The 13,422-nt window shown below is 33.8% G+C and overlaps 1 protein-coding gene across 3 annotated transcripts in view; it reads right to left on the bottom strand.

Moving 5' to 3' along the window:
* Window positions 1-13,422, bottom strand: part of SMC5 (structural maintenance of chromosomes 5) — a 104,319-nt gene that overhangs the window by 62,074 nt on the left and 28,823 nt on the right. For all 3 annotated transcript variants that reach the window (XR_005020235.1, XM_036854757.1, XM_036854758.1), the window contains exons 4-8: window positions 9,694-9,856; window positions 8,551-8,685; window positions 6,849-6,989; window positions 5,281-5,442; window positions 4,101-4,172 (exon numbers count right to left, since the gene is read on the bottom strand). Coding sequence is in view for 2 of the 3 variants with exons in the window: in XM_036854757.1 (XP_036710652.1) it covers window positions 4,101-4,172; window positions 5,281-5,442; window positions 6,849-6,989; window positions 8,551-8,685; window positions 9,694-9,856 (673 nt within the window). In the remaining variant the exon portion in view is untranslated. The remainder of the gene's footprint in view (window positions 1-4,100; window positions 4,173-5,280; window positions 5,443-6,848; window positions 6,990-8,550; window positions 8,686-9,693; window positions 9,857-13,422) is intronic.

Here is a 13,422-nt window from a genome sequence, read left to right as displayed (position 1 = left end):
GAAGAGTAGGAAATCTGAGGTCTGGGGAATTGAGACTGGCATGTAAAGCCAGGACTGTCTTGTGAGACTGAGCCATGAAATTGTAGAATCTGCTTTAATTCCAAGTAGTTAGTATCAGAACTGAAATGAATTATAGGACACAAAGTTGGCGTCAGAGAATCACACAGTTATTGCCACAAAAATGAAACTATATAAAGAGATAATTATAAAACTACGTTGATAGGCTTATAATGATTAAAAATGTAACTGGTATGACAATAGCACAAAGGAAGGAGAAGGGAATGGAGCTATATGGGAGCAAAGTTTGTATACTACTCAAGTTCATATTAATATGAAATAGATTATCATAAATTAAGATGTTATTTGTAATTCTAAAGGCAGCCACTAAGAAAATAGCTCAAAAAATACACAGCAAAAGAACAAGGGAATTAAAATGGTACAATAGAAAATACTTAACACAAGAGTAGCCCCTGCTCGCTGCAATTAGAGAAAGCCTACACACAGCAACGAACACCCAACACAGCCAAAAATAAATAAATGTACAAATAAATAGAATATATGAAATACTGTTTCTCTATGGCTTAAAACCTTTCAAAGCCTTCTTATAGTTTCTCACTGCATTTACAATCAAATTCAAATTGCTTTCTTTTTTCTTCAAGGGTCTACCTAACATAGTCTCTGCCTACCTCTCATATCTGCTACTTTTCAGGAACAATACACTTGTCCCCTGGTATCCTCAGAGGATTAGTTCCAGCACCTCTCCATTCCCCCCACCCTCTACAGCTACCAATATCCACAGATGCTCAAGTCTCTTACATAAAATGGCATAGTATTTGCATACAACCTACACGCATCATTATGGGATGCAAAGGTACATCATTATTGTAGTTTTAAAGCTGTACATAAGACATACTTTGTTTTTACTGTATGCTTTTACGGAGTGATCTATTCCCCATCCCAAAGCAAACATAAACAAAATTAGATTAAATGTAAAAAATTTTTTAAAAATCATCTCTAGTATAATGTAAATGCTATGTAAAAAGTTGCTGGTGTTTAACAAATTCAAGTTTTGCTTTTTGGAACTTTCTGGAATATTTTTTTTCCCCAAATATTTTTGCTCAGTGGTTGGTTGAATCCACAAATGCAAAATCCATGGACATGGAGGGCCAACTATATTAGACCCAGGAAGACACTGAGGCAGACTGTCAAAGTGCTAAGGAAAAAAAAATTTGTAATTTAGAATCCAATATCCAGCCATATTAATATTCCATAGTAACTGCAAAAAAGATAGTTTGCAACATACAGGGACTCAGAAAGTTTATCACCCAAAGAATGTCTCTAAAACACCTACAGAAGATAGCCAGTAAGAAAAAAACCCCCCAAATTCCTACCTCTTCAAAAGAAAGAATCATAAGAAGTGTGATATAAGCAGTAACATGATCAAATAAGTCAATAAATATATTATTAAGTCTAAATAAATACAGATAGTAGAAAATAACATCTTAAAAAACTGACAAGTACAATTTCTGATGACACTGGCATGAAGTGGAGAAAAAAAGAAATAAAAGCCTGCTAAGATTCTGATCTTAATTAAGTAGAATGAAAATACTGATTAACTTTTTTTATTAAGAAAAATATGTTATTTAAACTTTAAGAGTAATCAGTAGAATAGGCTTAGAATATATAACTTTAGGGGAAAAAAATGGAATAAGAAAACCTTAATCAACAGCAACAGAAAGTAGAAAGGGCAATAGGAAGAAACAAACAAAAAGCATAGGAAGTAGAAAACAATGGTAAATGTGAACTGGTTAAACTCCTTTACTGTATGAAAAAGTGTCTCTCACACCAAATTGAAAAAATTACAAAGCAAAACTCAGTATATGTTATTTTAAGCAGATAAAATAAAAACATGATGCAGAAAGAACAAACAATAAAGCTTTAAAATCTAGAAAGCAAGAACTAATACAATTACAAGGAAAAATAGACAAATCTACATTCACAGAAGAAGGTATTGATACTTTAAAATGGATGTCAGGTTGGTAAGAAAAAGAAATAAGTAGAACATTTGCATAATTAGTAAGCCTGATATATATATAGCTATATATCTATATTTACAGGTATAAAAAACCACCCCTAAAGACAGAATACATTCTTTTTGAATATATGAAGAATACCTACAAAACCAAATATAAAAGTCCAAGAGAGGTTTCCAAAAATTCTAAAGTCGTAAAGGCCACATTTATTAACCATAAAGCAATATAACTGGAACTACATATTTTTTAAAAAGCTTAAAAATTCCATATCCATGTAAATTGAAACAGTAAGAACTCCTATGTAAGCTTAAACAAAAACATTTAAATGAGAATTATAAAATCTTAAACAGAAAAACAGTACATATCACACATGAGATGTATAACCAAATGATAACCAGAAAAAAAATTTATACCCTAAAATGTATTAAAAATTAAGAAAGGCTAAAAATTCAAGAACTTACAAAAGTGACAAACTGGCAATTATGATAAGGGAAAAAAAGAAAACATTGGTTTTAGGAGTACTAAACTACTTAAAAGGTTGGCATAACACTAAAAAAAAACCAGTTAAGGATGGAATAAAATAAAATTTTAGGTCAATCTCAGATGGTGCAAAACAATCCTAAAAACAAGATTTTCTATTTGAATCCAGGAACGTATTAAAACACCAAGTAAGATTTATGACAAAATGCAAGGATGGTTCAATGTTAGACAACCTATCAACTTAGTATTCCCGTTTGGGGTTTTAAAGGTGAATCTCTGTGCCTTTTCCTTCTAAACTCTAACTAAATAACAGAAATGGAGCAAAAAGGGCTCAATCTCACAAGGACAAAAGGAGTAAGGGAGGAGACATCAATAACTGGAGATTTCAATAAATATTCAGAAGAGTAAAGGTAGTAGAGGGACAACTAATTTAGCAGCCTATTATAGGAACCACAGTGTAAAGGGTGAGTGAAAGAGAAAGAAACAAGAGAAGAACTGACTCTTCTTAAAAAAAAAATATCCTGGAGACTCTTAGAACTAGGAAATTTCAAGTATAAAGACATTACATATTAAGTAAGATTTTTATGGAAAATGTTATTTTATATTGGGGAAAGTAGAGTGCGGCACTGGGAGCTACTTCTGAGTTCTGCAAGTCGTTTAATTTTGTGGAGTCTCTATTTCTCCACCAGCTATTTGTATACAATGGTGACTGCCCTGTACATACTTTAGAGGGATTTAGAGAAAGGAGATTTTGCTATAAATACATTATTGTTGAGCCTTCCAAAGTAAATTAAAAAAAAAAAAAAGAGACACACACACACCCCACATAGAGAATTACCCCTACCAACCCTACACTAGCCTCCTACCCCAATGCCTTCACACCACCTCTATGCACACACCTTGAGCACTAATGCTAGCAAGCAAGCTTCTGTCATGAAAATGTGAGGTTTATTCTCTGGAGAAGTTAAATGAAAGAGGATTGGAACTTGAAGATAAAGGCATAGGAAAAGGGGTGAGGCTGAAAACTGAGAGATTAACATCATGCTTTAAACACCAGGAATGCTTCAAGACATGCATCTATCCCTAAGAAAGGTAACTCAAACTTTAGTTTCTGAATGGTCCTGGAGAACAGAACTCCAGATACATTTGGGGATCCGTTAGCTAAAAAGCCCACTTTCTTGCCCAATTATCCTAAAATAATTTTGTCATCAAGTCCCATCCATGCACAATGAATTTATAATCAGCTTTTTAAATACCCAACTCTTAATATAAACAAACAACAGAATAAATCCCTTATAATTTAATTTCTGCTATTAAGATAACTAAATCCAATTTTACCATCACCCTATTAAATACATATCTATTGCACCCTATAATGCATACCTATGAGTAGTTTAGAGCCATTTTCCCCATTTATCCTCTGTGCAAGTGCTATACTTCCAAAGCTTAGTTCCCCTCACAGATTAAGAAATAGAGAATGAGGAGGATCTCAGACAATTCCCAAACAAGAAGGTGTCTCATAATCTACACCTGAACACAAAAGTTAGGGCAAATTAACATAACAAAAATTTCAATACAAGATCTTACATGTTTATCTTTCCTTTCTATAACATCTTGCTTTTGTTTGCATTTTTGAGATGTCTCCTTAATATCTGTTGCCTGTAAGATTGAACCAGAAGAGGGGAAGTTAGTTAAAAATTCAAGCAAGGCAATTATGTGACCCCACTCATCCAAATATTAAGTTGCTATGTAAGTTTACCCACAATGATTTTCCATGATTTCTTTCAAACTAAATTCATAATTATCACCCAAAATACCAACAATTATTTGAAAATCTATGAAAGGTTATTCATATAGATATTAAAAATAGCTGCAGCAATATGCATACATATGTTTCTGTATCTCTTCACATTTATTTCCTCATGTTATTTTATCCTAGAAACAATTATATAGAATTGCAGGGTCCATTCTCAAAACAATATCTGACTCCAAAATCTCACCTAAACGTTAAAAGCCATGATCACAAAAAATTTAAATTTACATTTTCAAAATATCGGGAAAATTCCATATGCCATTATATTATTTATTCCAAGAAACATCAGGATTTTTATATTACATTCCTCCAAATGGGTATATAGTTACAAAGCATGTATAATAAATTCACAAAAGGAGTTAAATGTTTCTAGGAATACTACTCTGATCCTCCTGTTATTAAAAACAATCACATTGGGCTTCCCTGGTGGCGCAGTGGTTGAGAGTCTGCCTGCCAATGCAGGGGACACGGGTTCGAGCCCTGGTCTGGGAAGATCCCACATGCCACGGAGCAGCTAGGCCCGTGGGCCACAATTGCTGAGCCTGCGCGTCTGGAGCCTGTGCTCCACAGCAGGAGAGGCCGCGATAGTGAGAGGCCCGCGCACCGCGATGAAGAGTGGCCCCCGCTTGCCGCAACTGGGGAAAGCCCTCGCACAGAGACGAAGACCCAATACAGCCATAAATAAATAAAAATAAATAAAGTATTAAAAAAAAAAAATCACATTTCATTTTTCTCTTTTTATATCTTGGAATTTCTATAGAGTAGCAAGCTCCTATAAAGTAGCAAGTGATGATTAGGACCTTGAAAGACCTGTGGTAGTAGAATTCCTAGTAAAAGAACTTAAGGAACTAAAGTTAACAAGTAAATCTACAAAACATTTTAAAAGACCTGCAAAATATTTTTGTATTTGCTAAAATAAAATACAGGAAATCCAAAATTGAGCCAGAAAAGTACCTTCTCTTTGATTCGAGCCTCCAAATTGTGACGCTGCCTATCAGTTTCTTCAATACGTTGTGTTATAGGAATCTGCCCTTCTTTAAGTTTTCTGACCTCATCCTTTGCTCGGTCCCGAGCTAATTTTACTTCTTCATATTCCTGACGAACATTTTCATATTCCTTGTAACGAATTCAAGAAAGAGAAGTTAATGCACTCCTAGCTTAAAGTAACACAAATACTAAAATCAAGGTACAAGCAGAAACCAAATCTATGAAAAAAAACAGTTTTGAATCCCTTTGGCAGGTCTATTAATAAAAAATTTGCCCTCTGAAACAACTTCAGAAATAGTAAATACCAACATAATGATTAACTCAGTGATACTCACTGAGCACTTATCTCTATCACTAGGGCAGACTCTCTGTCTTCCATCCCTTCCTGTTATTGAAACTTACATCCTAACGGCTTCTAACACTAGGACCTCCTCTAGTCTCTCAATAAAGAAGGGATTCAAAAACATATAAAGAACCAAAAGAAACTCAGTTATGAAAAATAAAAATGAAAAAACAAAAGTAAAATGGCTCAAGAGAAAAACAAAATATAGCATCCAGGTGAAAATGATGCTTGTCACGTCACAGGAATTAATAAATATTTGCTAAAAAAATTAAGTGGAGTGCTAAGAGAGCATATAGTAAGAATGAATGGGATGAAGAAAGGTAAGAAAAGAATACAAATAAACATTACAGTAAATCAAAAAAAGGAAAAAATGAAAAAAGATTGAAATCAATCTTGAAAGAACAGGGAGAAATCAAAAGACTTCAAAAGACAAACATAAAGCAGGTGCAAGAATAATAATGGACATAGGATAAACCTAATCAAAATGAGCTGAAGAAAGAAAAAAGTTTAAGAAAATGGAATTACGGGAAAGGACAGGGTGAAGCAGGGGTGGTGGGGTTAGGGTGGGTGGGAGAAGGTTCACAAATAAAGCCACATATTTCTCCAATCTAATAATTATTTCCATCCTAGCCTTAAAAACATTATTAAACTTTCTTATTTTGTTCCACCCACTGAAAAGTAATGTACTGAGGGAAATGAATCTTTGGCCCAAACTGGTTTTAAACAGTATACATCACAGAGTGACTAAAAACAGGAGCCTCAGTAAGCTTATGAAGCATAATGAGCAGAAGATTACAATTAATATCCTTCAACTTTGTCTGTAGCTGAAGCTGATATTAGTAGCACACTCAAAGTAAATTCTCAGTGACCTGAGGACACTCAAAGATTTAATTTTTACATATGTAAACATTTTTAGCTCATTAACATTTTATAAAACAAAACTATCTGTTGACTCAAATCTGGAAAAATTAAGGGCACAGACTTAATCAACTGTTATCTGTTATGCAATAACAACAACATAGCACACAGTTATATAATAACACAAAGAAAGAGATAAATGTTACTATGTATGATATACAAAGCAAAAATGAACAAAAGCACCTAATTTGAATACACAGTAATTAATGCCTTCTTTATAACTTTTCTGCTAATTAAAGAATCACTATTTTCACCTTTAATAACTCACACTTACCACCCATGGCCTTTTTGCTTCAAGCATCTCAATCAAATCTAAATGTCGCTTACGTTCATAAAACCTCTCCACATCTTGTTTATATCTTTCATTCCTCTGAATCATCTTCTCTAGATATTCAGTTTTCTCTTTGCATGAGGTCTAAAATAAATATTTATTTAACAATTAGTTTAACTGAAGAAAGACAAAAGGTCAAAGCTTTTAATAATGAAAAATGTACAGTGCTAGCAAAATTTCACAATAAATGATTCCATAGGAGTTCTTAAGAACTGTGTGAAACTAATGTGCACACCTGAATTCTGGTCTAGGTTCTACTATTTATTAATTATGGGACTGTGAGGAAGCCCTGACACAACTCTAAGCCTGGACTCTTCTTGCCTAAAGAGAAGAGAGGTATCTGCCCCATTCACCTCAAGGGTAGAAGCAACTCAACTTACTATAGGTGAAAGCTCAACAAAAGCTCTAACATCACATACAAATGAAGAGTGGTATTATTATGATTACTATGTTATAAATACCAATGACTGAAGGACTTAGAAATGAGATAAAGGAAAGCTAAAATTCAGCCTTTATATTGTGAATTAACAAATGCCAAAAATGTACTCAGAGCTTAGTAGAATACGTTTGTTTTCTTTCAGCGTTTGGTAGGTAGTTTCAGTGAGTGTTTCAGAGGGGTGTGTTAAGATTGTTTGACGTGGGGAAAAGTAAAAGGACCGACAGAGTATATAAAGTAGGATAAAATAATTACGACTCCTTTGGCCATTCACTCTGAATAAGTATAACAATAAAAATAGTATTAAATTATAATAAAACTCATTATCAAGTATAGGCAGTTACAGTTTAAGAGAAAGCATTTGTTTACAAGACTTCTCATTACAAAAATTTACTGAATTTATTTTAGCTGCTGAGATATGGAAAATGATTCATTAAATAAAACACCTTTTCAAATGATATGATATAAAAGAACATTTTAATTTATTTATTAAAGGTGAAAATAAAAAATCAAACACTGCAACTAAATGTACAGTTCTTTTACAAAGTCCATCCTCACACAACTGAAAAAAATATGAGAACTGGCTCAACAGAGACACTATATTAAAAGCTACATATCTGCTGTATTACCCAAAGCCTTACACAGTGCCTGGCATATAGCAGGTGTTTAGTAAATACTGAATGAATAAAAGAATAACACTGAAACTTACTGAGAGAAAAAAAATACTTTATAATACTATTATTGGTTCTTTAGAACAGGGGTCCCCAATCCCCAGTCTGTGGACCGGTAGCGGTCCACGGCCTGTTAAGAACCAGGCCGCACAGCAGGAGGCAAGTGAGTGAAGCTTCATCTGCTGCTCCCCATCGCTCGTATTACTGCCTGAACCATCTCCCACCCCTCACCCCGTCCATAGAAAAACTGCCTTCCATGAATCCGGTCCCTGGTGCCAAAAAGGTTGGGGACTGCTGCTTTAGAAATTCAATTAATAACATATATTTGATGAAATGATAGTCAAAAATGTCAAACTTTATATAAAATCCATTCCCACTTTTTGTCACCTAACTTAATTAATGTTAGCAACAAAATCCTAGGTGAAAAAAAATCACAAATATATGAATACACTCAATGAATCAGAACTATTTACTTTCCCACATTTTGAGACATAGAAATCAATGACAGACACAAAATGAGTTGTCTATTTATAAATACCTCTAGTTGTTTTTCTTTCTCCCTGAAGTTTTTGAGTTCACAGTGGTATTTGTGCATTTCTGGAGGACCAATTGACTTCTCAGTAGCTTCAAGGAGCTCAATTTTACTGAGTTTAGCAAATTCTCCAACTTTATCCTAGAGCAAAAACCTTAAATATCAGTTAATATTATCGTTTATAAATATCTTCAAAACATTTTTCACTCAGTGATACTTGTCAAGAAGAAACTCATTTAAAAGAAAAAAACCCTTTATTTTGAGATGTGAATCTTAATATAAACCCTGTCCTTCATATATCATTCTTTAAAATAATAAACTTAGGGTATAAACTGTCATCTTTTTGAGAACCTTAAAAAAATTTCGATGTCAATATTTCCAGGTTGAAAGTTCTATACACATTTAACAAATAGTTTGGAAATAAAAGAAAAAATACTCCCCTGGACTGAAATGATTATCTACTACACATAATTTGGAATGGAATACTAGAAGTTAAAAAAAAAACACAGAGCAATTTTAAACATCTACTTCTGTAGATAGTCTTATATCAGCTGATAAATACTTGCAAATTTTAATTTCTCTTTCACTTGGACATAGTAATCAAATCATCATTGTTTCTGAAGAAAAAAATGAACTATAATTCAGTCACTAGACTGCATTCAAAGACAAATTTAAAAGATCTGATTTTAACATATAACATGCAATATCAGGATGTTTTATTTTTACTAAACAAACTTAAAATATGAAAGGTTTTTAGAAGGCACACCTATAGATTTAAAAGTCTTAGTATATAAAATATTTTATACAAATACACTGATTAAGAAGTTGTTTATTAACAAAATTTTACGAGTCTATGAATGGGAGCACACAGCTGTTCAAGTTACTCTCTGTACTTAAAAATAATACCTTTATTTCCTTTACAATACTTTAACAGACTTATTAATTATTTCCAAATTACTACAAATTAGTAAGATTATACTGTAAGAGATGAGATGCTACCTTTTACAAAGAACTGTTAGTATTAAGACCACTATGCTCATTTTAAATAGTAAACATTACAATACTCTTAAAAAGTATTTACATTCTTATATGACATAAAGAGGAAACATACACAAAATTTTCCCACCTTTACATTTAATTCTCTCATACCTGAGGTAGAAACTGGCAAAGATTGCCCACTTGAATATTTAAGGCTGCAACCTGCTCTTCTACTACTTTCTGAGTTGTAGATTTTTTGTTGATGAACCAAAAGGACTGATTTTTTGCCACATCAATCTCACGAGTGATTACAAGATTTCCAGATGTCCTGAACCTAGTTAAAAAATAAATTAAAAACCTTTATACTCAAAATACATACATTATTTTAGAAATAAAATTTCTAAAATTCTCTTGCATCAAAGGTTGCCACATAGGATTATTATTATAATTTTTACTCCTTTTGACATTTTGGCCCCTCCAAAGAAGGAAAGCCTGACATTTTATTAGTGATAATACGTAACTGACCACCTGCAGGTTATTACTCTTTCAACATTTGAAATTATTTAAACTGTTAAAATAAAATAAAAACAAATGCCAATACTAATTCCCAAACACTGCCAGAGGAGTTATTTATCCTTTAATCATTATGCTACACTCCAATCACGTGTGTTGACTACAATTTTAAATGGGTTGGTATATAAAAACATGTAACAGTTAAACCTCGAAACTCTCTCTACTTGGAAAATGTATGAATGAAAACTAACTCTTACATATGCATTTCCAGACATCAAAATCAGCCTGCCCATACAGGTGGCCCATGGTTTCCTCATCTTACACTCCACCACTCTGAATTCAGAGGAGACTGTACCACATGACTATAAGGAACATTAAACAACAGAAAATCTGAAAGAAGGGTATTTACTTATCTCTTGCTTTTAAAAGTACTACTGCTTCACACCTCCTATCTATTCATCCATCTTCTTCACTGGCAATCAGCAGCATGGGAAGAAGCCTGGGACCACCAGAGAGACAAGGTGCCATTGTTGGGGTGTGTGTGAGGAGAGGGGTGGGACTGCCATAGAAGTTCCTTTCTCTGCACGCGTGCTTTCAGGCGGCAGGACACCACCTACAAGAGCTCCAGGGATGGGTGCGAGCTACCACTGCCATCTAGGACTCCACAGATGGGTATGGAGTGCTGCCGCTGCCAAGGGTCCCATGAGTGGGTGCTGGTTGCTTCCCCCACCTCCTGGAAGCGTGCACGGGCAGTGCACCTGCATAGCCCCTATCAAGGGATAACAGCCAGTACATGCTGAGGAAAGAGACGGCAAGCATCCAAACCAAAAGCAACCCTCACACCAAAAAAATATTAAATGCACACAAGCTACACAGGGACACTCCTGCATATAATTAGCCCTCCAAGACTACGGTACATAATTGTTTCTCCTAAACACACAGAGTAAGAGAGATATAAGAGGAACCATTCCCAGTGAAAAGACCGAGAGAATTCCCCTGAAGGAACAATGAAACAGACCTCTTCAGTCTAACAGACACCAAGTTCAAAAAGAAGGTAACAAAAATACTGAAGGAATTAAGAAAGGCTATCAACAGAAATGCAAATTACTGTAAAAAGGAAGTAGAAACTATAAGGAAGAGACAAGAAAAATTAGAAAATTCACTTGCCGAGACAAAAGTTGAGCTAAAGGCAATGAATAGCAGAATGAATAATGCAGAAGAAAGAGTAAGTGATCTGGAAGATAGAATAATGGAAATTACCTGATCAAAACAGCAGACAGAAAGCCAAATGGGAAAAAAAAAAAGAAAGCAATATAAGAGACCTATGGGATAATACAAAGCATGCCAATCTACACATAACAAGGATTCCAGAAGGAGAAGAAAGAGAAAAGGGGATTGAAAATGTATTTGAAGAAACTACTGAAAACTTCTCAAACCTAAAGAAGGAAACAGATATCCAGATACAGGAAACAGAAGGTCCCAAACAAGATGAACCCAAACAGACCTACATCAAGACATATTATAATAAAAATGGCAAAAGTTAAAAATAAAGAGAAGATTCTAAAAGCAGCAAGAGAAAAGCAAAGAGTTAATTTCAAGGGAACCCCCATAAGACTATCAGCCGATTTCTCTACAGAAACACTGCAGGCCAGAAGGGAGTGGCAAAATATATTCAAAGTCTTAAAACGGAAAAATCTGCAACCTAGAATACTCTGCCTAGCAAGATTATCGTTTAGAATAGAAGGAGAGATAAAGAATTTCTCAGACAATCAAAAACTAAAAGAATAAAGCGATACTAAACCTATCCTAAAAGAAATATTGAAAGGTCTTCTCTAAATAGAAAAAAGCAAGAAGATATAGGAAGGAGGAAATCACAATTGGAAAGTAAACCACTTAAATAAGCCAGTATACAGATCAAAAAGAAAAACAATAAAAGACCTATTTGTGAAAGCTACGATAAAGACAAGGAACAGCAAAAGTATAAACATGAAGATGTAAAAAAAGGACATCAAAATCATAAAATGTGGGGAAGAAGAGTAAGAAAATGTAGATTCTTTTTTTTTTAGACTGTGTTTGAGCCTGTATGACTATCAGTCTAAAGCAAGCAGATATAAGAAGGGGTTAACATACTTGAAAAACAGGGCACCCATAAATCAAAAACATACAATAGATTCACAAAAACCAAAAAGAAGAGAACACAAGCATAAAATAAAAGAAAGTAATCAAATCACAAAAACAAAAAAGGAAAGGAAGAAAGAAGAAACATACAATCAACTGGAAAACAAGGTTTAAAGTGGCAATAAATATATATGTATCAATAATTACCTTAAATGTCAATGGACTAAATGCTCCAAAAAAAGACACAGAGTGGCCGACTGGATGAAAAAACAAGAGCCTACAATATGCTGCCTACAAGAGATCCACCTTAGGGCAAAGGACACACACAGACTGAAAGCAAGGGGATGGAAAAAGATATTTCATGCAAACGGAAATGACAAGAAAGCGGGAGTCACAATAAGCGTATCAGACAAAATAGATTTTAAAACAGAGGCCATAAAGAAAGATAAAGAAGGATACTATATAATGATAAAAAGGTCAATACAAGAAGAGGATTTTACACTCTTCAACATATATGCACCTAATATAGGAGAATACAAATACATAAAACATACTAGCAGACATAAAGGCAGAAATTGATGGGAATACAATAATAGGAGAATTTAACACCCCACTCACATCAACAAACAGATCTTCTAGACAGAAAATCAATAAGGTAACAGAGATCCTGAATGATACAACAGAACAGTTAGACTTAATTGATATTTTCAGAACATTACATCCAAAAAAACCCCAGAATACACATTCTTTTCAAGTGTACATGGAATATTCTCTAGGACTGACCACATACTAGGGCACAAAACTAACCTCAACAAATTTAAGAGTACAGAAATTATTTCAAGGATCTTCTCCAACCACAATGGCATGAAACAAGAAATCAACCACAGGAAAAGAAATGAGAAAAAAAAATTACATGGAGACTAAATAACATGCTACTAAAAAATCAATGGGTCAATGAGGAAATCAAAAGGGAAATTAAAAATACCTGGAGACAAATGGCAATGAAAACACAACCATACAAAATCTATGAGAGGCAGCAAAAGCAGCTCTTAGAGGGAAGTTCACAGCGATACAGGCCTTCCTCAAAAAATAAGAAAAACCTCAAATAAACAACCTAACCTACCACCTAAAAGAATTAGAAAAAGAAGAATAAACAAAACCTAAAGTCAGCAGAAGGAAGGAAATAATAAAGAACAGAGAGGAAATAAATAAAATAGACATTAAAAACACAACAGAAAAAAATTAGTAAAACCAAGAGCTGGTTCTTTG

This window comes from Balaenoptera musculus, chromosome 6, assembly GCF_009873245.2.
Source record: "Balaenoptera musculus isolate JJ_BM4_2016_0621 chromosome 6, mBalMus1.pri.v3, whole genome shotgun sequence".
Lineage (NCBI taxonomy): Eukaryota > Metazoa > Chordata > Mammalia > Artiodactyla > Balaenopteridae > Balaenoptera > Balaenoptera musculus.
Note: the sequence above shows the minus strand (reverse complement) of the source record. Positions and strands in the feature narration are given on the sequence as shown.